Source organism: Mirounga leonina, unplaced genomic scaffold (assembly GCF_011800145.1).
Source record: "Mirounga leonina isolate KUSES-001 unplaced genomic scaffold, KU_Mleo_1.0 Mir_153, whole genome shotgun sequence".
NCBI lineage: Eukaryota > Metazoa > Chordata > Mammalia > Carnivora > Phocidae > Mirounga > Mirounga leonina.
In genome coordinates this window covers 7,175,795-7,203,688 of record NW_023270387.1, presented here as the reverse complement: position 1 = coordinate 7,203,688, position 27,894 = coordinate 7,175,795, and the positions used below count along the sequence as shown (strand labels likewise).

At 37.6% G+C, this 27,894-nt stretch overlaps 1 protein-coding gene across 4 annotated transcripts in view; it reads left to right on the top strand.

The window, feature by feature from the left end:
• The window catches only part of RDX (radixin), a 90,559-nt gene that overhangs the window by 48,767 nt on the left and 13,898 nt on the right, over positions 1-27,894 (top strand). For 3 of the 4 annotated variants that reach the window (XM_035008885.1, XM_035008883.1, XM_035008884.1), the window contains 4 exons: positions 5,279-5,439; positions 6,316-6,408; positions 12,629-12,871; positions 15,202-17,718. In XM_035008885.1, coding sequence (XP_034864776.1) covers positions 5,279-5,439; positions 6,316-6,408; positions 12,629-12,871; positions 15,202-15,366 — 662 coding nt within the window. In that variant the 3' untranslated portion in view covers positions 15,367-17,718. Of the gene's footprint in view, positions 1-5,278; positions 5,440-6,315; positions 6,409-12,628; positions 12,872-15,201; positions 17,719-27,894 lie in introns of those variants that run through there. The other variant, XM_035008887.1, reaches the window with a different exon arrangement.

Below are 27,894 nucleotides of genomic sequence, written 5' to 3'. Positions count from 1 at the left end.
ACGTCTGTTCAGGTTTTCTATTTCTTCCTGGTTCGGTTTTGGTAGTTGATACATCTCTAGGAATGCATCCATTTCTTGCAGATTATCTAATTTGCTGGCATAGAGTTGCTCATAATATGTTCTTATAATTGTTTGTATTTCTTTGGTGTTGCTTGTGATCTCTCCTCTTTCATTCATGATTTTACTTATTTGGGTCCTTTCTCTTTTCTTTTTGCTAAGTCTGGCCAGGGGTTTATCAATCTTATTAATTCTTTCAAAGAACCATCTCCTAGTTTCATTGATCTGTTCTACTGTTCATTTGCTTTCTGTTTCATTGATTTCTGCTCTGATCTTTATTATTTCTCTTCTCCTGCTGGGTTTAGGTTTTATTTGCTGTTCTTTCTCCAGCTCTTTAGGTGTAGGGTTAGGCTGTGTATTTGAGACCTTTCTTGTTTCCTGAGAAAGGCTTGTATTGCTATATACTTTTCTCTTAGGACTGCCTTTGGTGCATCCCAAAGATTTTGAACAGTTGTGTTTTAGTTTTCATTTGTTTCCATGAATTTTTTTAATTCTTCTTTAATTTCCTGGTTGACCCATTCATTTTTTAGTTAACCTCCATGTATTTGAGTTCTTTCCGACTTTCCTCTTGTGATTGAGTTCTAGTTTCAAAGCACTGTGGTCTGAAAATACGCAGGGAATAATCCCAGTCTTTTGGTACCAGTTGAGACCTGATTTGTGACCTGTGATGTGATCTATTCTGGATAATGTTCCATGGACACTAGAGAAGAATGGGTATTCTGTTGCTTTGGGATGGAATTTTCTGAATATATCTGTGAAGTCCATTTGTTCCAGTGTGTCATTTATAAAGTCTTAATTTCCTTGTTGATCTTTTGCTTAGACGATCTGTCCATTTCATTGAGGGGGGTGTTAAAGTCCCCTACTATTATTGTATTGTTGTTGATGTGTTTCTTTGCTTTTGTTATTAATTGGCTTATATAATTGGCTGCTCCCATGTTAGGGGCATAGATATTTACAATTGTTAGATCTTGTTGGGTAGACCCTTTAAGTCGGATATAGTGTCCTTCCTCATCTCTTATTATAGTCTTTGGTTTAAAATCTAATTTGTCTGATATGAGGATTGCCACCCCAGCTTTCTTTTGGTGTCCATTAGCATGGTAAATGGTTTTCCACCCCCTCACTTTCAATCTGGAGGTGTCTTTGGGTCTAAAATGAGTCTCTTGTAGACAGCCTATTGATGGGTCTTATTTTTTTATCCAATCTGATAGCCTGTGTGTTTTGATTGGGGCATTTAGCCCATTTACATTCAGGGTAACTAATGAAAGATATGAATTTAGTGCCATTGTATTGCCTGTAAGGTGACTGTTACTGTATATTGTCCCTGTTCCTTTCTGGTCTTTGTTGCTTTTAGGCTCTCTCTTTGCTTAGAGGACCCCTTTCAATATTTCTTGTAGGGTTGGTTTCGTGTTTGCAAATTCCTTTAGTTTTTGTTTGTCCTGGAAGCTTTTTTCCTCTCCTTCTATTTTCAGTGACAGCCTAGCTGGATAGAGTATTCTTGGCTGCATATTTTTCTCATTTAGTGCTCTGACTATATCCTGCCAGTCCTTTCTGGCCTGCCAGGTCTCTGTGGATAGGTCTGTTGCCAATCTAATGTTTCTACCATTGTAGGTTACAGATCTCTTGTCCCGAGCTGCTTTCAGGATTTTCTCTTTGTCTCTGAGACTCGTAAGTTTTACTGTTAGATGCTGGGGTGTTGACCTATTTTTATTGATTTTGAGGGAGGTTCTCTGTACCTCCTGGATTTTGATGCCTGTTTCCTTCCCCAGATAAGAGAAGTTCTCTGCTATAATTTGCTCCAATATACCTTCTGCTCCCCCCCCTCTTTCTTCTTCTGGGTTCCCAATTATTCTAATATTGTTTCATTTTATGGTATCACTTATCTCTCAAATTCTGCCCTTGTGATCCAGTAGTTGTTTATCTCTCTTTTTCTCAGCTTCTTTATTCTCCATCATTTGGTTTTCTTTATCACTAATTCTCTCTTCTGCCTCATTTATCCTAGCAGTTAGAGCCTCCATTTTTTATTGCACTTCATTAATAGCCTTTTTGATTTTGACTTGGTTAGATTTTAGTTCTTTTATTTCTCCAGAAAGGGTTTCTCTGATACATCTTTATAATTGTCATTCTGAACTCTAGTTCCGACATCTTACTAATGTCCGTACTGATTAGGTCCCTGGCAGTTGGTATTGCCTCTCGTTCTTTTTTTTGAGGTGATTTTTTCTGTCTTGTCATTTTGTCCAGAGGAGAATAGATGAATGAGAGAACAAATGCTAACAGGGTAACGACGACCACAGAAAAATATAAACAAATCAGAAGAGACCTGAAACTGGAGGAAAAGAAAGGGAAAGAAAGAAAAAAAGAAAAAGATTTAAAAAAAAAGAATATGATCAAATATGATCAGGCTGGTGCAGTGATCAGTGCCACACACTAGATTTTGGGCATATTTTGGTCTGTTAGAAGAAACTGCCTCCCAAAATTTTAAAGAAAGAAAAGCTTATATATGTACAAAAATAAGGGTAAATATGATGAAGGGATGGAATATGACTGTAAAGACGAAAATTATAAAACATTTTATAAAAGGAATTGATAAGTTGGTTGAAAAAAGGAAGAAGCGAAATTGAAAAAAAAAAATGTGATCAGGCACGAGAGTAGAACAAAGCCATACACTAGAGATTTAGGGTATATTTTGGTCTGTTAGAAGAAACTGTATCCCAAAATTTTAAAGAGAGAACAACTTATATGTATACCAAAAATAAGGTTAACTACTATGAAGGGATAGAATATGACTCTAAAAATGAAAAATAAAAAAGATTTTTTCAAAAGGGATTGATAAGATGTTCATGAAAAAGGGAAAAAGAAAAATTCAAGAGAAAAACGAAAAAAAATTAAAAAATTAACTTTGAAAGACTAAAGAATCATGGGGAAAAAGCCATGGATTCCATGTGCAGTATTCCCCTAGCGCTGGAGTTCCGCCATTCTCATCAATGGGTAAAGTTGGTCTTGGCTGGCTTTTCTCGCTGATCTTCTGGGGGAGGGGCCTGTTGCCGTGGTTCCCAAATGTCTTTGCCGGAGACGGAATTGCCCCGCCCTTGCCCCCTCCGGGCTAAGTAATCTGCTCGGGTTTGCTCTCGGGAGCTTTTTGTTCCCTGCAAGCTTTCCGTTCGGCTTTGGAGGACGAGAGTGAGAATGGTGGCCTCCCGATCTCCGCCCTGGAGGAGCCGAGAACTTGGGGCCCCGCTCCTCAGCCCCCAGAGAAAAGCCGTCAGTCACTCCCATCTCCCCGGTCTCCGGCCGCACTCTGTGCTCACCCGGCCTGTGACCGCGCGTTTCTATCTCCGGCACCCGACCCCGGGTGGAGTCTCCAAACCCAGCAGATCCCTCCTGTGCTCCTCCTGGGGGAGGAAGGGGAGTCTCCCCGGATCTGCCGCTTGTTGGGTCCCTGCCGGAGGAGCAGGGGCCCGACTGTGCCGCGGATCACGGTTTATGGCCACCCCGAGCTGAGAGCCCGCGCCTGGGCTCCGCCTCTGCAGCCAGCTTCCCTGCTCCGATACCTGGGAGCTCTGCCGCACTCAGGCACCCCCGGTCTTCCTGTGACCCCGAGGGTCCTGAGACCACACTGTCCCGGAGGGTTCCACCCCCTGCTTAGCCACCAGAGTGACGTCCCTCAGCGGAGCAGACTTTTAAAAGTTCCGATTTTGTGCTCCACGGTTCTATCACTTGCCAGAAGTGGCAGACGGAGGCCCCTCCCCCGCCGTCTATCCTCCTGAATATCACCTCGGATTCACTTCTCCACACGTCCTACCTTCCAGAAAGTGGTCGCTTTTCTGTTCAGGGAGTTGTTGCTCTTCTTTTCTTCGATCTCCTGTTGAGTTCGTAGGTGTTCAGAATGTTTTGATCCCTACCTGGCTGAATTCCTGGGACCCTAAGAAATTTAGGTCTCCTACTCCTCCGCCGTCTTGCTCCTCTTTCTTATTTCATAGCACAGAAGGAATTTTTATTATGAGAGAAGAAGCAGTGTTTTTATTTTATTTTTTTTATTTGTATGCTTGTTTAGATGAATGATACAGCCATGAGTTTTGTGTGCTTTATTTTATATATTAATCAACCAGTTGGGAAGAAGAGTTTGATAAGTTAGCTTGATGTCCCAATTTTAGAAGTCAGATTCTAAAATGAATAGTGTTTAGGTGTGGCAATATCCAGTGTTACATACATTTCATCTTTATAGCCAGATAGCCACATACAATTTTTACATTATTTTATCAAGAATTTAAAATTTAACCAGAGTCAGTTTTCTTCCTACCCCTCTCCAAGACTCACAAGTCTTAACTGCAGTTAACTAAATTAATTCTGACCAAGAACAACACAATTAAGAGTGGAAAGAAGTGTGTATGTTACAGTTAGCTTTCAAACCTCATGACATAAAGATTTTTAGTTTTTCCTCCTTTTTGGAGTATACAGAAAGGGAGAATCATTCTTTGTAGGACATTATACTCTCTTAATAGGTGACATTCTTATGTCTTCTGTCACAAAATATCCTTGTTTTTAAGCAAGAGTTGTCAGACTAATGTTTAAAATTTGTACTTTTAAGCTTATTTAAAGATTTTTGGCTTTGTGCTGATATTTTCCTTTCTCATTCAACTCACCAAATAAGAGAACAACTTTATGATCTGTACACTTAAAGATTAAAATTGATGTCATTCATCTCCAAATATTTACTTATCTTCATGCCTGAAGAATGCTTATGTACCAATAACTCAAAAGTTTTAGTTCAGAATTTAGTTCATAATTCATATGATTCGCATCAAAATTCCTGTTTTGACTCCGTATTGTTTTCAATCTTAATGTCTTGGGTTTACTTATCTGATATTTAGTTTAAGTGAAACGTTATGTAAGTTTTGAAGTGTATTGTTTTATAGAGTTTTGAAACAGATGGCAGGTTCTTTAGGTCAAAACTTTGGAGATAGTATATTTTTAAAACTAAAGATGTACTTCTAGCTTTATGACGTAAGTTGAATCACAAAGAATTTTCATTTCTTCAAGTTTTTTAATTGTGTAGTACTTAAGAATATTTATTAGGCTTTTGCCAAGTTAAAAACAAAGTATATGTTCATTTGCAGATATGCTAATTTTAGATTAGATTCTTTGTTACCATTTTGACTTCTCTTGATAATGAGAATAATTAGAATTAACTGTTGTTTGGGGGTGGTGTGCATATATTTGACAGAACTAGAAGAACAGACTCGAAAAGCTCTGGAACTGGACCAGGAACGAAAGCGAGCAAAGGAAGAAGCAGAAAGGCTTGAAAAGGAACGTCGAGCTGCTGAAGAAGCCAAGTCTGCTATCGCAAAACAAGCTGCCGACCAGATGAAGAATCAGGAACAACTGGTCAGGAACCTGTCTTAGTTCTGTCTCAGAGAAGAAGAAAAATTTAGATAAAAGCATGAAGCAAACCTTGTAAAACTATATTAGATCTTCTGGAAAGCAAACCAAAGATACAAGTAATCTAATAACAAAGTGTGGAAATAAACCTAAAAATTTTATTTCTGCCTAAAAAAAAAAAAACACCTAAAAATAATAAAATATCAGTGGAGTCTATTGCTAACAGAAGATTTCTGATTCACTTAAACTTTGCATTAGCCACTAGTGTATTTTACTTCAGATAAATTGACAAGATCTTCTAATTCCTTCTTAAAAGATAAATGTAGGCCATAATTTATTGGGTGTTTGTTTAGTGGACTTGCAGATATTGAGTAGGCATGATATTTAAAAGATCCTGGAATTAAATATGGGTTCAGACATTTACTTGATATGTGTCCTTGGGTCTTTCTGAGCCCCAGGTCCTTCCCTTTGAAAAAAGGAATAAAGGCACCAAATAGGATTGTTGGGGAATCCAGTTAGATTATTTGACAGCATACTTTTTAAACTATAAAGCATTATATAAAATGCAGTTTTTTTTCCTTTGTAGGATTTAGCAAGTACTTTATTGATTAAAGTTAAAAAAATAGCGCCTGAGTTCCACATTTTAAGTTCCTGCTACTGAAACAGGAAGAACTGCTTATCTATAATAAAACTGCTTTCATTTTGTCTTCTTACTAGTTCATTAGACCTACTATAAATATTTATGATCTTAAATGCTACCTTCTTAAAAATGAAAGACTAAGAGAGTCATATAAAACAGCCCAAACATGTACATTAAAGCTTTGTTGACAGAATATTTTTGAAAATTTTTTTTAGTATTGGTAATTATATTCTTTCTTTTAGGCAGCAGAACTTGCTGAATTCACTGCCAAGATTGCACTTCTAGAAGAAGCCAAGAAGAAGAAGGAAGAGGAAGCTACTGAATGGCAACACAAGGTGATCATTTGTTTCTCCACTCAGTATCATTTAATGAATATCTATTTTTGTACCTAGCAGTATGCTGAGTTTGTAGAGCTAAATATAAGATACTGTCACAATTTAGAGGGACAAGATACCTGTGTGTATGAATGGGTGTGTATTGTAGTAATTACTAATCTGTTGACGCAACCTAAGTACAGAAGAGGTGATTAATTTCTGTGGGAATGAGGCAGGTTTTGGGGAAACCCTTGTAAGTTTAAGTTGGATCTTGAATAATAAAGTCAGTTTTGGGGTAGAAAAGACTGAGAGTGGTTAGAGACTGAAAAGGTCGTCGTTCCAGACAGAAGGAACTGAATGAGTATAGGAAGTTTGAAAGTACATGGCAGACTTGAAGAACAACTAGTAAGTAAGCAAAGCTTTAGAGTCTAGGTTCAGAAATCTTGAGAGATGTGGCTGGGAAGTTACAGAGGAAATTAAGTTGTGAAGGGCTTTAAATAAATTGCAAGATGATAGGGAGTGTCTGTAGACATTGCGCTTTCAAGATTTTGAAACGGGCGCCTGGGTGGCTCAGTTGTTAAGCATCTGCCTTTGGCTCAGGTCATGATCCCAAGGGTCCTGGGATTGCGCCCCGCATCGGGCTCCCTGCTTGGTGGGAAGCCTGCTTCTCCCTCTCCCACTACCCCTGCTTGTGTTCCCTCTCTTGCTGTGTCTCTCTCTGTCAAATAAATAAAATCTTAAAAAAAAAAAAAAGATTTTGAAACAGGATTATAATATGATCAGGTAGGGCTTTATAAAAATAACTTAGCAATCAATGTAGAGGATGGATTGGTCTAGTGGGATTACCTGAGAATGAAGAGGAACTGGGATTATTAAGAGACATCTTGTGGTAGACTCAAAAGGGCATGGCAACCAAATAATGGGTATGAAGAAGTCAAATTAGAGGGATGCAATGAAGATGACACATACTGAGATTTTGTTTTTAAGATTTTATTTGTTAGAGAGAGAGCGTGAGTGAGAGAGCGCACAAGCCTGGGGAAGAGGGGCAGAAGGAGAGGGACAAGCTGACTCCCTGCTGAGCAGGGAGCCCGACATGGGGCTCGACCCCAGGACCTTGGGATCATGACTTGAGCCAAAGGCAGACACTTAACTGACTGAACCACCTAGGCACCCCATACTGAGATTTCTGATATAAGTTCCCCACTAGATGAAGCCACTACTGTCTGAAAGAGTACACAAGTGAAAAATCAGAGTTTAATTCAAACTTTAAATAAACGTTAACTCTTCAATGCAACTATGATAATTTGACTTTCCTGCAATGAATGTGAATACAGTTTTCTTTCACTCTTACTTAAATTTTCTTTGTAGCAGTTTAAACTTCATAGGGAAATTTTGATATATTTAGAATTATGTATATGTGTGTATATATAACTCTCAAAACAGTACAACTCTGTTAACCCATTGCACCACTTTCTTTATTAGAATTTCAGAGACACATAAACTTTTAAAAATAACACCACAGAGGCAAATCCTGTGAATTATAGAAATGAGGAAGTGTCACAAAAGAAAAATCACATTCCTACAAGCCAGGATCACTGTTTTATTAACACCTTAGTGCAGATCCTTCTAGGATCTTTTCCTGTTTGCATATGTGTATAATATACATTTATATGTTCAGAATGAGGTCATACTATACATACTCTTCCATTTTAGTCACTTTTCATCTCATCTATATTAGACTGTATTCGTAAAATTTTAAAATTCAGATATAATTGAAGTATAACATTAATTTCAGGTGAATGACTTCATTGTTTGATACTTGTATATATTGTGAAATGAGTTAACACCCATCACCAAATATAATGACAAATTTTTTTTCTTGTCATGAAGACTTTTAAGATTTACTCTCTTAGCAGCTTTCAACTTTCAAGTATACTATGCACTATTATTAACTGTAGTCTCCATGCTATTTGTACATTACATCCCCATGACTTATTTATCTTACAACTGGGAGTTTGTACCTTTTTTTTTTTTTTTAGATTTTATTTATTTATTTGAGATAGAGAGCAAGCACGAGTGGGGGAAGGGTAGAGAATCTCTAGCCGACTCCCCATTGTGTGCGGAGCGCAACATGGGGCTTGATCCTAGGACCACGAGATCATGACTTGAGCCGAAGTCAGACACTTAACCGACTGAGCCATCCAGGCGCCCTGGGAGTTGGTACTTTTTAAGCCCTTCTCCCATTTGCCCACTCCCCACCCTCCCTGCCATCCCCCACTTCTGATAACAAGGAATTTGTTGTCTGTATCCATGAGCTCTCTTTAATTTTTTTACATTTACATATAAACATATGGTATTTGTCTCTGATTTATTTCACTTTGCATAATACCGTCAAGTTCCATCTATGTAGACACAGATAGCAAGATTTTCTTTTTTATGGCTGAATAATATTCATGTGTATGTGTACACCACACTTTCTTGACCCATTCATTCATCGATGGATGCTTAGGTTACTTTGTATCTTGGCTATTGTAAAGAAGGCTGCAGTGAAACATGATTGTATGTATCTTTTTAAGTTATGTTTTCATTTTTGGGGGATAAATACCTAGAAGTGGAATTGCTAGGTAATAATGGTAGTTCTATTTTTAATTTTTTGAAGAACCTCTGTAGTGTTTTCCATAGTGGTTGCACCAATTTACATACTCAGTAATAGTGGACGCAGGTTCCCTTTTCTCCATAACCTTGACAACGCTTGCTATTTCTTATCTTTTTGATAATAGCCATTTTGAGCCATTTTGAGGTGGTAGCTCATTGTGGTTTTGATTTACATTTCCATGTTGATTAGTGATGTTGAGCACCTGTTTCATGTACCTGTTGGCCATCTGTATATCTTCTATGGAAAAATATCCATTCAGATCCTCCGCCCATTTTTTAATCAGATTGTTTTTTAACTGTTAAGTTATATGAGTTCCTTATATATTTGGATGTATGATTTGTAAATATTTTCTCCCATTCAGTAGGTTGACTTTTCTTATTTTTGGTGGTTTCCTTTGCTGTGCAGAAGCTTTTTAGTTTGATGTAGTCCCACTTATTTTTGCTTTTTAACTTTACTTTTGGTGTCAAATCCAAAAAATCATTGCCAAGACCAATGTCAGGTAGCTTGCTCTGTATGTTTTCTTTTAGGAGTATGATTTTAGGTCTTAGGTTCAAATCTGTGATCATTTTGGGTTGATAATTTTGTATGGTGTAAGATAGTGGTCTAGTTTTCATTCTTATGTATATGGCTGTCCAGTTTTCCCAACACCCAGTTATTGAAGGGACTGTCCTTTCCCCATTGCATATTCTTGGCTGCTTCATTGTAAATTAATTGATTATATTTGTGTGATTTATTCCTGGGCAGAATGTATTCAAAATTGACCCCAAATCTTTTATAGCTAATTTGTCAGGCCAGTGTCCTTTGGACTTTGCATTGCATATGTTTGCTCTAAGTCTCTTTTAAAGTAGGACAGGTCTTTTTATGATACTGAATTATTGGAAGGACCTGGAGATTGTCCCTTCTCCTTTGTCTGGTTGCTTCCTCATGGTGTTATTCAGCTTGTCCTTTAACAATATTTCCTGTAAACTGGAAAATAGACCTAAAAACTTGAAGGAGTCGGGGCACCTGGGTGGCTCAATCGGTTAAGCGTCTGCCTTCGGCTCAGGTCATGATCCCAGAGTCCTGGGATCGAGCTCCGCGTGGGGCTCCCTGCTGAGCAGGGAGCCTGCTTCTCCCTCTCCCTCTGCCTGCAGCTCCCTCTGCTTGTGCTCTCTCTCTTCCTCTCTGTCAAATAAATAAATAAAATCTTTAAAAAATTAAAAATAATAATAAAATAAAAACTTGAAGGATTCAAGTTAAAAAGTTTTTGGCTGTGATGCCTCATAGGTGAGACCACCATATAATTTATCACCCAAATTAGAATATATATATTTTTTTTACCATTTTATTTTTTTTAATTTTATTATGTTAATCACCATACATTACATCATTAGCTTTTGATGTAGTGTTCCATGATTCATTGTGTGCGTGTAACACCCAGTGCTCCATTCAATACGAGCCCTCTTTAATGCCCATCACCAGGCTAACCCATCCCCCCACCCCCCTCCCGTCTAGAACCCTCAGTTTGTTTCTCAGAGTCCACAGTCTCTCATGGTTCATCTCCCCCTCCGATTTCCCCCCCTTCATTTTTCCCTTCTTACTGTCTTCTTTTTTTTTAACATATAATGTATTATTTGTTTCAGAGGTAAAGGTCTGTGATTCAACAGTCCTACACAATTCACAGCGCTCACCAAAGCACGTACCCTTCCCAATGTCTTATCACCCAGCCACCCCATCCCTCCCACCCCCCACCACTCCCACCCCCCACCACTCCAGCAACCCTCAGTTTGTTTCCTGAGATTAAGAATTCCTCATATCAGTGAGATCATATGATACATGTCTTTCTCTGATTGACTTATTTCGCTCAGCATAATACCCTCCAGTTCCATTCACATCATTGCAAATGGCAAGATTTCATTCCTTTTGATGGCTGCATAATATTCCTGTGTGTGTGTGTGTGTGTGTGTGTGAGAGAGAGAGAGAGAGAGAGAGAGAGAGAGAGAGAGAGAGACATCTTCTTTTATTTACTTCTTTTTTTTTTTAAAGATTTTATTTATCTGACAGAGACACAGCGAGAGAGAGGGAACACAGCAGGGGGAGTGGGAGAGGGAGAAGCAGGCTTCCCACTGAGCAAGGAGCCCAGTGCGGGGCTCGATCCCAGGACCCTTGGGATCATGACCTGAGCCAAAGGCAGACGCTTAACGACGGAGCCACCCAGGCGCCCCCTCACCACATCGTCTTTATCCATTCATCTGTCAGTGGACATCTTGGCTCTTTCCATAGTTTGGCTATTGTGAACATTGCTGCTATAAACATCGGGGTGCACGTACCCCTTCGGATCACTACATTTGTATCTTTGGGGTAAATACCCAGTAGTGCAAATTGCTGGTTCGTAGGGTAGCTCTATTTTCAACTTTTTGAGGAACCTCCATACTGCTTTCTAGAGTGGTCGCACCAGCTTGCATTCCCACCAACAGTGTAGGAGGGTTCCCCTTTCTCCACATCCCCGCCAACATCTGTCGTTTCCTGACTTGTTATTTTTAGCCATTCTGACTGGTGTGAGGTGGTCTCTCATTGAGGTTTTGATTTGGATTTCCGTGATGCCGAGCGATGTTGAGCAATTTTTCATGTGTCTGTTGGCCATTTGGATGTCTTTGGAAAAATGTCTGTTTATGTCTTCTGCCCATTTCTTGATTGGATCATTTGTTCTTTGGGTGTTGAGTTTGATAAGTTCTTTATAGATTTTGGATACTAGCCCCACACAAAAATAGACTGAAATGGTTGAAAGACCTAAATGTGAGACAGGAGTCCATCAAAATCCTAAAGGAGAACACAGGCAGCAACCTCTTCGACCTCAGCCGCAGCAGCTTCTTCCTAGAAACATCTCCAAAGGCAAGGGAAGCAAGGGCAAAAATGAACTATTGGGACTTCATCAAGATAAAAAGCTTTTGCACAGCAAAAGAAACAGTCAACGAAACCAAAAGACAAGCGACAGAATGGGAGAAGATATTTGCAAATGACATATCAGATAAAGGGCTAGAATATATTTTAGAGTGAAAGGTATTATTAATAATTATACCAGGGCAACATTGTAAAGCAGGACTTTTCTAGGCAAACGAACACAATATAGCACCCGAGCAGTTGGTAATGTTGGATACTTCCTGTTGTATCATCTCAGAAAACATTTACTATCTGGTTAACCTACCATTAGTGATTTTAATTGATCACTGGATTAGAGTAATGATGGTCTGATTCCTCCATTGACTAGTGACATGCTCCCCCTTGTGGCTAAAATGTGATCTCTTAGATGTGGCATTCTTTGGCATTTTACTAATATCATTTCTCATCAACCCATTTGTATAACAATTTTAGCAATATTTGATCATTCTTGCCAGAATTAACAATTTTATTAGGTTTTGCAAAGTGATGTATTTTAATTCTTCCACTCCTACTTGCTGGCATTCCTTATAAAAACAGAGCTTTCATCAGTAAGGCTTGTTTTCATTACCCTGAAATACAGTTTCTTTTGGGAAGGAAGGATAACTTGATTCTTTTAATTACCAATTTTCAAAGGAAGTTGCTGATAAACTTATTTTTAATGTTCAGGCTTTTGCAGCCCAGGAAGATTTGGAAAAGACTAAAGAAGAACTAAAAACTGTGATGTCTGCCCCCCCTCCACCTCCACCACCACCAGTCGTTCCTCCAACAGAAAATGAACACGATGAGCATGATGAGAATAATGCTGAAGCTAGCGCTGAATTATCAAATGATGGGGTGATGAACCACCGAAGTGAAGAGGAACGTGTAACAGAAACTCAAAAAAATGAGCGTGTTAAGAAGCAACTCCAGGTATTTAAAATTTGCAGTTGTGTGCACATTTATAATACAGTTAGCATTTCCCCCATTTATTAAGACAAACTTATTAAAAAGAACATTTGATTTTTTGTATTTATATATATATATGTATATTTATAGATATATTATGTTCAATTAGTACATCATTAGTTTTTGATGTAGTGTTCAGCAATTCATCAGTTGCGTGTAACACCCAATGCTTATCACATCACGTGCCCTCCTCAATACCCATCACCCAGTTACTCCATCCCCCCATCCCCCTCCCTTTAGCAACCCTCAGTTTGTTTCCTGGAGTCCAGAGTCTCTCATGGTTTGTCTCCCTCTCTGATTTCTTCCCATTCAATTTTCCCTCCCTTCCCCTGTGGTTCTCTGCACTATTCCTTACGTTCCACATATGAGTGAAACCATATGATAATTGTCTTTCTCTGCTTGACTTATTTCACTTAGCATAATCCCCTCCAGTTCCATCCATGTCAGTGCAAATGGTGGGTATTCATCCTTTCTGATGACTGAGTAATATTCCATTGTATATATGGACCACATCTTCTTTATCCATTCATCTGTTGAAGGACATCTCAGCTCTTTCCACAGTTTGGTTGTTGTGGACATTGCTGCTATGAACATTGGGGTGCAGGTGCCCCTTCTTTTCACTACATTTGTATCTTTGGGGTAAAGTAGTACAATTGCTGGGTCGTAGGATAGCTCTATTTTTAACATCCGGAGGAACCTCCATACCGTTTTCCAGAGTGGCTGCACCAGTTTGCATTCCCACCAACAGTGTAAGAGGGTTCCCCTTTCTCTGCATCCTCACCAACATTTGTTGTTACCTGTCTTATTAATTTTTGCCATTCTAACTGGTGTAAGGTTAGGTATCTCATTGTGGTTTTGATTTGTATTTCCCTGATGGCTAGTGGTGGTGAACATTTTTTCATGTGTCTGTTAGTCATTTGTATGTCTTCTTTGGAGAAGTGTCTGTTCATGTCTTCTGCCCATTTATTGACTGGATTATTTGTTTTTTGGGTATTGAGTATGAGAAGGTCTTTTTTTTTTTTTTTTTTTTAAGATTTTATTATTTATTTGACAGACAGAGAGGGAACACAAGCAGGGGGAGTGGGAGAGGGAGAAGCAGGCTTCCCGCCGAGCAGGGAGCCCGATGTGGGACTCGATCCCAGGACCCTGGGATCATGACCTGAGCAGAAGGCAGACGCTTAACGACTGAGCCACCCAGGCACCCCGAGAAGTTCTTTATAGAAGAACATTTGATTTTTTTTTTTTTTTTAAGCCTTTACCAGTAGCTGGCCTTGTGGTTGGTTTGTGAGTGCTTGGCCTACAGCCACCTTGTTTCATTTCTTCCATTGTAGCAAATGTTTGTTAGCTTTCCGCGATTAAGCCTTAAGTGGTAAGTTAATCTTTAATTATAGCTTGACTCAACATTAAAAGGTAGGAAGTATTTTAATGTTATCTTTAAAAGACAAATTTAGTTTTTAACTAGTGAAGTCTACATTTAAAACGATAGATTTCCTGTATGACATTACTTAATCTGAATTATTTGTTCACATTTTATAATGGCAAAAGGTCAGTTTATTAAAAGCACATAATTAGATCAAAATAGGAAATTTTAACTTTATTAGATCTTTTTTCCAGGTAAGTTCTCTAATTTTTTAATTGGTGAAATCTTCAAATATTAATAAAAAAGTGATGGGAGAGTTTTTTGGTTTTTTTTTTTTTAAAGATTTTATTTATTTATTTGACAGAGAAAGACACAGCGAGAGAGGGAACACAAAAGGGGAGTGGGAGAGGGAGAAGCAGAGCAGACTCCCTGCCGAGCAGGGAGCCCGATGCGGGACTCGATCCCGGGACTCCAGGATCATGACCTGAGCCGAAGGCAGTCGCTTAACCAGCTGAGCCACCCAGGCGCCCGGGAGAGTTTTAATAAATACATTAAGACTGGAGAAAGTTTCTCTTGTGGCATAGATTTTAGATCTTAAAATAGCATTCTGTAATGTCTCCATTGAACGTTTTTTTGTAAGTCATTTCAAGTATTGTATGAGAAAATTAAGGAAATGTAGAATAATACACAAAATCATCATGGTTGATGAGTGTAGAAGTAAAAGACAATGGGGGTATTCCTCCCTCACCACTGCCTCTACTTTGACTACAAGTAAAACAGAGTTACACACTTTAAAGAAAAAGATGCGACAATGGGAATTTTAATATACGAAAATGTAAGATTTGTGGTGTATTTTTGTCTTTAAACCTTTTTCATAAACTTTTTAAAGTCTGCGAAAAAAATAATAGTCATTTTTTTCTATTTTTAAATATAGGCACTAAGTTCAGAATTAGCCCAAGCCAGAGATGAAACCAAGAAGACACAAAATGATGTTCTTCACGCTGAGAATGTTAAAGCGGGCCGTGATAAGTACAAGACTCTGCGGCAGATCCGACAAGGCAACACCAAGCAGCGGATTGATGAGTTTGAAGCCATGTGAGAGCTGTTATTTTGCATACATGTTCTGCATAAGCTGAACCACCAACAGAGAAAAGCAGGCCTTTGCAGATGTGATGGAACGCATCCCACCTTGCCAAAGCCCTGACACCAGTTGACTGTGGTGGCTAAAGACGTCCTTGAGGGGAGTGCTTCAGCATTAAGGCAGTGTGGCGTCATGCTTGATTTTCTGTTCCTTTGGGGCCAGGGAGTGGAGGACAGCGTTCCATCGCCTCCTGTCACATTTTCAGTTTCCATTGTTTTTTTCTGTTGGAGACTAATACTAAGGATCATGTCTGACAAATGTGTATGTGTGATTTCAGCACTTTGTACAGGTCAAAGGTTGATGGTGACTTAATGAGCGTTTAGCTAGAGTGCTGTGTTTTCTTTTGCCCCTTCCATATTCTGCGTGTATTTCCACATTCTGTCTCACTCATATTTCCTTGGCGTGCACTTCTCCTGTCTTGCTGTGCTGATAGCCATGATTCTGCTATCATACAGATCACTGGCTTGGTTAAAATGAGGGTAGACAACAGGGTAGACAGTCTTTGATAATTGTGTAGAAGACAGCCATGAATCATGAAAAGGATTAGAATATTTAACAGTGTATCATGCAGCTGGTGGTTAATGTTTTTAAGTCCCAATTTAATTATATTATTGGATATTTGATATTTGCTTACTTAATTACAGTCATCTTTGAGAGCTGAACTGATTGGTGTTTCATCTCCTGTCATCCTTTGGTTCACAAAGGTGTAGACAGCAGGTAGTAGTTAGCCGAGGAGAATTTATTGATGTAACACTACCTGCAAATAATAATTGTCTCTGGAAGATTAAAAAGTCCGTTCTTTCATAGACTGATTTAGACAGATGTTTAATTAAAAAAAAATCATTTGTTGGTAATTTATTGTAATCATTTAAAAAGAAAACCCTGGACCTTTCTGGAAGGGCAGCATATGAAAACATGAGTCCCAAAGAGGGAACAGTATTACTACCTCACTACTACACCTGTGGTGACTGGTTGTTCCGACCCAGTGGAGTATTTCTGAGATTTCTTTTCCTTCAGAATATCTTAGAGTGCTAAATTTTTAACTGCCTTTTTGTTGAGCTTAGTTGTGGGACTCTGATTTATATTAAAATTGTAAGCTCTTGCTGGTATACTATCTTCCTGGAGGGGTGTTGTATGTCCGAGGGAGAGAGAGAGAGAGAGTGTGTGTGTGTGTGTGTTGAGAGAGAGATTTGCCCTTGTAGCATATGAACGTCTCTACCTTCATTTCTTGATATAATTGTTACATAGTCATTTTAGCAGATTTGGTTCCTAAATCATTGTTTATTTTTTTCATTCTCTAACTAAAAATACTTAAATTTGGTTTGTTAATCCTATTTTAGAAATTATAATTTTAGGTTATATTGAGTTCAGTTATGTCTTAAGAAATCTTTCCAGTTTGAAAGATGTTCTAATATTCACCTGTTCTAATATTTTCTTCATTGTAAAACATCTAGACTTGGAGATAAGGAAAGCCTTGTTTTCTCTGTGTGGTTCAGCTCCTTTTCATTTGGTATTATGCAGTCAAATTTACATTTATCTATTAAAATTGCCATTTTGTTAAGCATTTTTCATGCACAGTAGATTCAAGTTGTGTCTGAAAATATCTCTTGTGCTTTTTTGATTTTGCTGACTATAAAAGGATTAATCTGGGCAGACATATGAAAAGGAAAGGTTTCATTTAATATATTTTTTGGGACTTTGTAGGACAAAAGATAACTGGTTAATAACCTTGAAGTGACTGTTGTATGGTGGTTGTGCACATGCTTCAGAAGACTGCGGAAGAGAATATTTCTCCTTGTAGCACATTAGAAGAATAGATGGTGAACTCTGCTTTTCATGCTTCAAAGCATAAGTGTTCACTTTTCCAAAGCATCAAAGCCATTGCCATAATAAGTGACAACTTGGACCGCCATTGGATTTTTATTAATTTTCTACATTTTGAATTGTGTGCACTACCATTGCTACATCAGTTTGATATCAGTGTTGAAAAACTACCAGTTATATTTGCTGTTTATAATCTATTTGTAGATTAGGATTAAAATGGATATAATCCATTTTTAAAGCTGTGTGAATTTTTCTAAACAGGAGCAACTATTTGCAATATGGGTTTTCATAGTGATTAAACCAGTTATAACTCTTATTAGTTGAGAGCACATGTTCATATAGCAATGTAAAATATATTAATGAGTATTTGATAAATTCCAACAGGCTTTTACCATTAGCATAATTTTGTGTTGTACAATTAAGTTACCGTTACATCTATAATTTTGGATAACATTCATTGGTTAACAATAAAGTGACAAAAGCTCATGCCTTCAAGGTCCACTGTTGTTATTTAACATGGAGTTTTTGTATATTTCTGAAAATTATAATCTTTATTAGACCCATGAATCATCACATCTTAAAAATGAGAAATGGATAGGGAAAAATTTCAAAATCCTCATAGATTTATTTACCCCCAAATTATACCTCTTTTGGTATGGAAGTAATAGTGATTGTTAATTTTGTGAAAAATTAAATTGTTAACTTTCTTGATAACAGAAAATCATGTAGGATTTCTGGTCATTGCTTTAATTGTATATTGTTTATAGTTTCTTTTTCCTAAGGAAGATACAGTTTCATTGTCATTGATTAATCTTGCTATTAAAATACTAATGTTCTTTAAAGAACTATATACTAAGTGCATTTATTTAAATACATATTTTTATTTTAAAGTGACATTACAGTGCAGTTACCATAAATCTAGAAGGTTATTATCTTTTTAAAATCTTCTTCCTGATTTTTAACATAGAGATTCTTCTTCTTAAATAAGTCATAAATCTTCTAAAAGGAAAAGCTGGGTGTCTGCTCAGTTTATAGTAATACTTAACTGTCACTTTGTTATTTTTTTCTCAAAGGCAGGTAGTGATTTCTTTATTCCAATCCTGTCAGAAAAGAAAGGGGAATTTCATAGGATTGCTTTATATCTGATTAGAGTTTTTCTTTAAGAACTAGAATTACCACTGAAAACGTTATCTTAAACTATATTGGAACTCTCACTCCTGGTGATCATTAGGAAAGAATTTCAATATTAGTGTTAGGATTAAAAATAAAAAATGCCCACTACTTCCTATCTCAATTTTTATTACCTTGTTGATTAGTGATGTTTGTAGAAATGAAGTTAAAAACTTTTTAGATCCAAAAGCATCCCATTCTATGTATGCATGAGATAGACAATTGGTCTTTTTAAAATCTAAAGCTATAAACTTATAAGCTTTAAGTTTAAGGAATTATAGCCTTTATCATTAATTTGTTGAACTGATTTAGTAAACCAAAATGTAGATATCCTTAAGGATAAGGGAAATCTTTTGAATAGGGAGCTATCCTGGTAGACCCCTTCCTCTTTTAAGTTTGTTCTAAATGAGCAGAAGTTAACCATTTTCTTATTCTGCACTTCATTTTTGTCATTAGAAGATAATTAAACGTAGTGGTTTATCATGTAAAAGGACAACATTCTAGTACATTTCAAAAGCTCAGTGGATTCTGCAGATGTTCTGATAACTTCATGAAACGTCAAGGCAATCCTCACATTCTACATGGTGGTGAGGAGACCTTGGCTCACATAGTGTTTCACATATTTATCACATTCTCATCCTTGACTTTTCCAATTAAAAAATCTTAACTCCCATTTTTTCTCAGTGGACCTACATCTTAATACATCCATCTTTCAAGATTTTAAGAACTGCCATTTTCCTTCCAGAAAGATCCTGACTCCTTGCTTTGTTGCCTCAGTATTTTGACTTCCCTTAAACTCTGTGATACAAGAGTTATCTGATTTCAGATTACATATACTGCTTTAGGAGTTGGAGTATCCATCATTTAACCACAGAATTTTAAGGTTAAAAGTCATGACTGAGATAATTACCCAATGGCACATCTTTTAAATTCAGGTTTATGTTTGGCTCTGGAGTTTTACAGATTCTAATTTAAAGACCTTTATTTAGCCACTACGTTTTTATATGCTATACCCTAGGATATGGTAGCAAGATTAGAATGATGGTGACTCTTTGTTTTGGCCTATCTTAAAATGTGGAAGTTCAATACTAATTTATCTTACCTCTTAGATCAGTTGCATTAATCTGATAAAATACTAGATTTCTTTTACGATGGCAGCATCACTTTGTTGATTCATGTTATTTGTATGCCCAGATTCCTCCGTGCTTATATGAAGTCAGTTGCTTTCATCCATGTATTATTTTTATTACTTGGTTCCAATTGTTCACTTTTATTTAATGATCATTTAAAAAATTAAGCTTCACTTTGATATTTATGCATGTCATTTCGTTTACTCCTAAAAGTAGTTATACTGGTTTTCGTTGCTGTTGACTAAATCTAAAGAGCCAATGTCTGTCTTCCTAGTGATAATACAGCATCAGAATCTCTGAGATTGATCCTTGGAAAAGTTCCTTTTGATAAAACATGGATTTATTATGTGAAATTCTTTGCTATGTTATAACGTATGCTGTGCTATCCCTTTTAATTTTTTTCAAGTTAAAATGTCTTATGTGTTAGACCTAGAAATGCATGTATGTTTTAGACTTAGAAGGCAATACCTCCTCCCTCCCTTTCCTTTGGTTTATACTGAAAAGTGTATGTAATTCAAGTTGCTGCTAGCACTGGAATCCTATATACCATCACTCCATTTATGTAATTGTTTACTTTAAAATTTTAGCTATTTTGGATAAAAGGTAAAATTGTATGTTGACAGAAACTACAACATAAAGAAGATGAGTAGAAGAAATTAACGAATAAGGGTGAGAATAAGAATACAGAGTAGAGTTTTTCAAGTTTGCTTATTATCTGATAAATTACTTAATTTTTATTGCATAGGTCGGATTTTAAACACTGTATTTAAAGATATCTTTTAAAAAGTGCCTAATTGCAAAAGTTTTTCTAACTTTATAGTAAAACTCATTTTATATCCTACTGACAAACCAGTCAAGCATAGTAATTAGTAATATTTGTATTAAATGTTAGGAAGTTTCATGGAGTCAGTTTTCATTTTAATCTTCATTTTTTTGTTAAAATATATATAACATAAAATTTACCATCTTAGCTATTTTCAAGTGTCCCATTCAATGACATTAACTACATTCATGTTGTACAGCTGTCGCCCCTATTCATCTCCAGGACTTTTTCATCATGCCGAACAGAATCTGTACCCTTAAAACACTCATTCCCATCCCTCTGTCTTCCTAGTCCCTGGTTACTATCACAATCCTACTTTCTGTGTTTCTGAATTTGACAACTTAGGTTACTCATAACGTTTGTCCTTTTGTGTCTGACTTCCTTCACTTAGCATAATGTTTTCAGGGCTTATCCATGTTATATGTATCAGAATTTCACTCTTTCTAAAGGCTGGATAATATCCCAGTGTGTATATATATATATATGCCACATTTTTTTAAACCCGTCAGTCAATGGATATTTAGATGGTTTCCACATTTTGACTTGTGAACGGTGCTGCTGTATGCACTGGTACACAAATACCTGTTCTAGCCCCAGTTTTCAGTTCTTTGGGGTACATATTCAGAAGTAGAATTGTTGAATCATGATCATCGTATGTTTAATTTTTTGAGAATTGCCATATTATCTGTGCAGCAACTGCACCATATTACATTCCCATCAGCAAATGCACAAGGGTTCCAGTTTCTCCACGTCCTCACCAACAATTGTTATTCTTTGTTTTGGAGAATGGCCATCCTAGTGGGTGAAGTGGTATCTCCTTGCAATTTTGATCATTTCCCTATGATGCGTTTCTCTGATACTGAACATCTTTTCATGTGCTTATTCACCAGATGTACACCTTCTTTGTGGAAGTGTTTGTGTTTTGTCTAGTTTTAAATTGAGTTGTTTGTTTTTGGTTGTTCTTGAGTTCTAGGAGTTCTTTATGCATTCTGGGTATTAATCCCTTGCCCGATAAAAGAATCGCAAATATTCTCTTCCATTCTGTGGGTTGTCTTTTCATGCTATTAGATAGTGTCCTTTGTTGCACAAAAGTGTTTAATTTTAATGACGTCAACTTATATTTTCTTTTGTTGCCTGTGCCTTTAATGTTCATTGTTTTTTAAAGAGAAAAACATTTTTTGATGAAGGTATTACTGAAAAGAGGCAAGGCAGAGAATGATTTTGTACAGTGGTTAGAGTCTATAAAGAGTGGGCTGTCTTGACTGGGATAGGAAATGTGATTTCACTGTGCACAGAGAACAGGATGGTGAAGCTAGGGTGGGCCGGGCCAGGGATTTAGGAAGCCCTGAATCCTGTGCTGAGGTAGTTTTAGTTTGATTTGAAGACATCTGGTGCTTTTTGGGAATGCAGTTACTAAGGGAACAATAACTAAACTTTGCTCCAGAGGAGAATTCATGCTGCTGTGTAAGGTGTACTAGAGAGTGTGGAATAAAAGGAAGGCTTAATAAAGAACTTCATATGTGGTAATCAGCCTGCAGAAAGGCTGTGGTCATGGTAAAGAATTACATTACTGCCTTCTGAGAACTTAAAGGAAATACCTAGATGTAATTTACTCTCATATTTGCTATGTGTAGTTAATATTTTTTCTTCTGCTTATTTTCCAAATGATCTCTTTGGGGACAGTTAAGACCTCTGTTTGTAATCTTTTATCCTTGACCTTGTGGAAAGAGGTTCTTCAGTGGCACAAAAAGAGAACCAGAAATGAAAGACATTTGAGAACAAATGGATTGGATTCTGAGTGCTAATTCCTGGTCTTACAATCTCTTGTACTCCCAGTTTTGTTTTGTTTTGTTTTGTTTTTAAGATGTCTTATTTTATTTATTATTTTACAGAGAGAGAGCGCATGCGGCGGTGGGAGCCAGAGGGAAAGGGAGAGTCGTAAGCAGACTCTGCACTGAGCACAGAGCCCGATGCTGGGCTCAGTCTCATAACCCCGCGATCATGACCTGAGCCAAAACCGAGAGTCTTAACTTACTGTGCCACCCAGGCGCCCCTGTACTCTAGTTTTATTAAGCAGTTTCAGAGTTCTGAATTAGATGGTCTGTTTCAGCATATTTCTCTGGAACCTGATTTAGACACTTAGATTACAGATGCATTGTCTTCCCCAAAGTGTAATGCCTGACCAAGGTTATTATCCATGTACTTTGAATCACTAATACTTGTTTATAGTTGAAAACTATTAATGCAGGGGCGCCTAGATGGCTCATTCGGTTAAGCATCTGCCTTCGGCTCAGGTCATGATCCCGGAGTCCTGGGATCAAGTCCCGCATCGGGCTCCCTGCTGAGGGGGAAATCTGCTTCTCCCTCTGCTCCTCCCCCAGCTCATGCTCTCTCTCTCTCTCTCCAATAAATAAATAAAATCTTAAAAAAAAAAAAAGAAAACTATTAATGCAGAGTATGCTTACCACAATTGTTGCATCAATATCATTTCTGCATCCAGTTGGTCTTGATAATGTAGTGACTGGAAGAAACTTAAAAGATTTTTTAAAATAAGTTTTAAGGAGTTAGAAAAATAGTTCTTTCAGATCATTATGAAGGGGTTGTATTACTTACCAAAACAACTCAGTGAAGATTATCTCAGAATATACACATGCAACTATTCACTGGCTGTGACAGCTTTGAACAACTTACTTTGGAAATTTCTGTAGGTTTTTAAAAGTTGAGATTTTACTTTTTTTTTTTTTTTCTTTTTAAGATTTTATTTGCCCGAGAGAGAGAGCACAAGCAGGGGGAGCGGCAGAGGGAGAAGCAGGCTCCCCACTGAGCAAGGAGCCCGATGCGGGGTTCGATCCCAGGACCCTGGGATCATGACCTGAGCTGAAGGCAGACACTTAACTGACTGAGCCACCCAGGCATCCCAGAAGTTGAGATTTTAAAAGTTAAGATTTGAGTATGCCTCATCAATGTGGCTTTTGCTAGAGGTAGGACTTGATTCATCTGCTTATGCCCAAATGATAACATTAGGATTTTTCCTCCTTTTTGTTTTTTCTTGTTTTCCCCAGATAATTCCTAATACAACTTACTTCTCAATTTATAGGCCATAAAAGTTTTGGAATGTAAGTAAATACAATCTTTTGGTAGTCTAAGTTACAAGTGGATGGTTTTCCTCCTCCACCCACTTTAAGATATAATACCTTACCATTGTAGGTTAAATGTAGAATATTACAACTTTTCAATTTGTGTGTTTAAAAGTACTTTCTATCAGAAGACATTAAATCTTTCAGTGTATGCAAAAGGAAATCATAATTCAGTGCTGTGTTTACTTTTTAAATAGTATTTGCAAATGTGGTATCAAACAGTGTTTATAGTAAACCGTGGAATGAGAACCCAGAACCTTATCATCTGTATACTTTATAATCTAGTTTAATGTGCTGGGCCACATTCCAGTCCAGTATAAACTGATGCTTTAAGGATGTTTATAATTTGGGAGACATAGACATATAGACACAGACTATATATTAAAGGCTCTGCATCAAAATGTGTAGAAAATGTATTCATTGGAAAAGCAGTTTTGCATCTTTAGGGGGGATTATTGGCATTAACATTTTTGGGGTGTTCTCAAGCATTAGGAAGACTGGAAGCGACTATATCTTCTAGATTACTGGTCTGGTGTCTTCAGGTAAGAAAAATGTTCTCTACTGTCTTTTATTTTTGAGCCATTGTGCTTTAGGCCTTAGACATGAGAAATTTAAAAGGTTTTCAGTTTAATGGTGTTACGAAAGGAATGCCGAGTGGGAGACAAGGCAGTATGTTTTTTTTCCATAAAGTGGTAAAACTATTACAATATACTTACGCATTCATACTGCCATTCACTCTGCCAGGGATTTGCGGAGTGGTTACTGTTTCTGTAAAGCACTGTTTGGGGGATGGCGGAGAGCCTTTGACTCTGTTGTGTAAATTGAAGTGGAGTCATGGAGTTGAGACATGGGCCCAAACTGAGATGTAGAAAGTCAAGTAGTAAATAGCAGAAGAAAAGGTGCAATAAAATGTGCAGAAGTTAGTTGGGAGTTGAGTTAGAGGTTGCTTAGTAGGTGCTAATTAGCAAACAAGAAGCATGATATTGACTTGAGTGATCTGGCTGGGAAGTGTTTTCTCCATTTGTAAAATTACAGCAGCGTGGGGAGCAGGGAAGGTTATACATTCATCACGAGGCAGGGTAGCTAATACTTAGATTTGTTAGCTTGGTTCTCTGCCACTGAGGAGTTGCATATTCCTTAATATCCAATGTAAGTGTGTCCGATTTTCTTATAATGACAGTTTATTGAATATAAGCAACCTTATTAATAATGGTTTATATTAGAGTGGCCAGTATTGACACATAATTTAATATTAATGAAAGTTTTCATAGCCCTGTTAATAACTACTGTATTTAACTTGCTATCAAGTTAGCATTTTTTACTACAAAACTTTTTTTTTTTTTTTTAAGTAAATATTAGGATACATATTACCTCAAGCAGTATGGGTGGAATTTTCTTCTTCTTTTTTTTTAAAAAAGATTTTATTTATTTATTCATGAGAGACAGAGAGAGAGGCAGAGGGAGAAGCAGGCTCTGGAGCCAAGGAGCAGGGAGCCCAACTCAGGACTCGATCCCAGGACCCTGAGATCATGACCTGAGTCGAAGGCAGACGCTTAACCATCTGAGCCACCCAGGCGCCCCGGGTAGAATTTTCTTCTGAAACTCTGGTTAATTGTGTTGAGTTTTGTAAATTTATAATGACAATAGCTTGTATCATAGCAAAGCCATCAGAAAACAGGTATTTCAGGATTTTTTGGTTACTTTTCTTTGGAGACTTCTTAAGCACTAAAATGGTCAAGTTATTGTCAGTTCCCTCCTTTTCTATTAAAAAAAAAAACTTTCACCATGCTTAAGCAAAATTTAAAAAACTAGAAAAGTGGTATTAAATTACAAATATTTTTAGGAAAAGTGTTTTTTTCATTGACTTCCAGTGTTACCATGTTGAAGTTGCCAAATTCTAAGGGTACTTTATACTATAGATGCTGCTTAGCTACTGTGACTACAGACTTATTTTAAAGAGTTAAATCATTAGAATTTAAAAAATACAAGTGATAGGTGAAACATGGCACAAGTCAGTAAATAGAGTAGGATAGCACTAAACAAACAGTAAGACTTCTTTCTGGGTCCTCTACTCCTCCAGCTCCTCCCAGAGGTCGCGGTTTCCACCTGCACCTCCTGCCCGAGGCGACCTGGATGTGTAGAAGCACGCGCGTCTTACGTACTTACTGTGGCTCATGTACGTCCGAGCCTTCTGCACACATGGTTGTGCACTTCTCACTGCGCACTGTATTTTGGAAATCATCACCTGTCAGTGCAGAAATACCGCAGCATTTCATTGTTCAGAAGCTCCATAGCTGCGGGTGAACATTTTCGTTTTTACCAACCCTTTGCCGTTATAAACAATACTGTCTTGTATTCATGCACAAACACTGCTTGTGTTTGATTCCAAGGAGTTGTGCTACAGCCTAGGGGATGAGGTAAGTTGACATAAGATCTTTTTTGTATTTTAGGTATTCCAAAATTGCAGGAAATTATTTTTTACTTAAGTGTTGTGGGTGTCCTTTTTACATTGAACAAATTTGAATAGTAATATGTGCTTATGGAAGTACCTTTAATAGGAAAATAGAACTTCTCCTCTCCATTAATTGGATTTCTGTATATCAGGTTTACTTAACAGGTAGGCGACCCAGCTGTAATGGTCTTAACATTTCACTTTTGGGGGCCCAAGTGAGAAAGATCTGCCAATAATTAAAACTTTTCTGACTTCTTCAAATTCTGTAGTCAGAAAATGTTACTTAAAAAATCAACAGCGTAGGGTTTTCTGAATGTACATTGGTGGCTTTTTGGTTCCTAATTTCCTTTGATTGCCACCACATCCTCAGTGGTTCAAGTTTGTATTTGTCTACTTTTGTTAAAACAGCAAACGACAAGCTCAGGTCATTGTAAAACACTTAGTGATATAAGGTACTTTAGCAGGACACCAAAGAGTAATAACAAAAGTATTACAAAGAAATGTGATGCCGCGAGGTTTTTTTTAGTTTTAAGGAGGTAGATCAGCTTAGTGTTTTTTGAACATCTTCTAAGCTACAATGTATGTGTAGTCTTCTCTTAGTGTGCTAACGTGGTCTTTCTGAAGTTAGGAAAATGTCCTTTGATTTCAGAACTTTCTTTTCAGATATTGCTCTTGTGCCTATAAACTTTGACCTAGTTCTTAAATGATTTTCTTGGGCCACAGATAATTGGGTGTGGGGGTATAGAGCCTAGATTTCTTTCAGGAGTGCTAGTAATATTTTATGTTAGAAGAAACATTGGTCTTCGTGGTTTGTGGCCTCCCTCTCCCCCTTTTTCCATGAGATTCACACTAAATTCTAGGCTGATTTCTCAGAAGGGCCCGGAAGTCTGTAGGGATCACCATTTTCCATTGCTCTTTCTGCTGCCCCTGCTTGTTCCTGCCTCCATCCTCTTCTCAGTCAGTGGAGGGCAAGTCCATTCTTTCAGTGAATCAGGCCCAAACCTTGACCGTATACATTACTCTTCTCTTTCTCTCATACCCACACCCAACCCAACCAAAACCTGTTGGCCCGACATTTAGAGTACATAATATAGCCCAGAATATGACCACTTAATGCATCCTCCACAACTGTCACCCTCTTCCATTCTCCAGGATTGCGTGCATTGTTGCTAGAGCCTTCTGATGGGTTTTCTTGATTCTTCTCTTTCTATTCTAGTCTGTTAAGACAGCAGCCTTAAAAAGGGAAGTCAGACCCTACCACTTCTGCTCAAAATCCTCGGGGCTTTCCATCTCAGACTAAAAGCCATAATCTTCTCAGTGGTGTCCAGAGCCCAGGATCTGGTACCTTGTTGCTCTTGGACCTCACTGATTTCCCCTTCTTTCACTAAAGTGAAGTCAGCTGGCTCCCTGCTTAATCTTTAAACTAGCCAGGGCTCTTATTACCTCAGCTTGGTATGCCTTTTTCCCCCAGATATTTTTTATAATTTATTTCTTTGTGATCTCCAGGATTTTGCTTAAATGTCCCCTCACGTGGCCTTCCCTTACCACTTTATTTAAAATTGACTTTTCCCCGTATTCCCTAGACATTCCTTTCCATTATCTTTCTCTGTAGCACTTATCATCTAACATATTTGTTTATATGCAGATCTTCCTCGACTTAGGATGGGTTACATCTGATAAACCTATTGTAAGTTGAAAATACCCTAAGTGAAGAATGCATTTCATACACCTAAGCTGGCAAACATCTTGGCTTAGCCTAGCTGACCTCAGACAGGCTCAGAACACTTACATTAGCCTGCAGTTGGGCAAAGTTGTCTAACACAAAGCTACTCTATAATAGAATGTTGCCTACCTCATGTAATTGGCTGAATACTACACTGAAGGTAAGGACAGCATAGTTGGGTACAGGACAGTCGTCAGTATGATCGTGGGGCTGCCTAGCGTCACGGG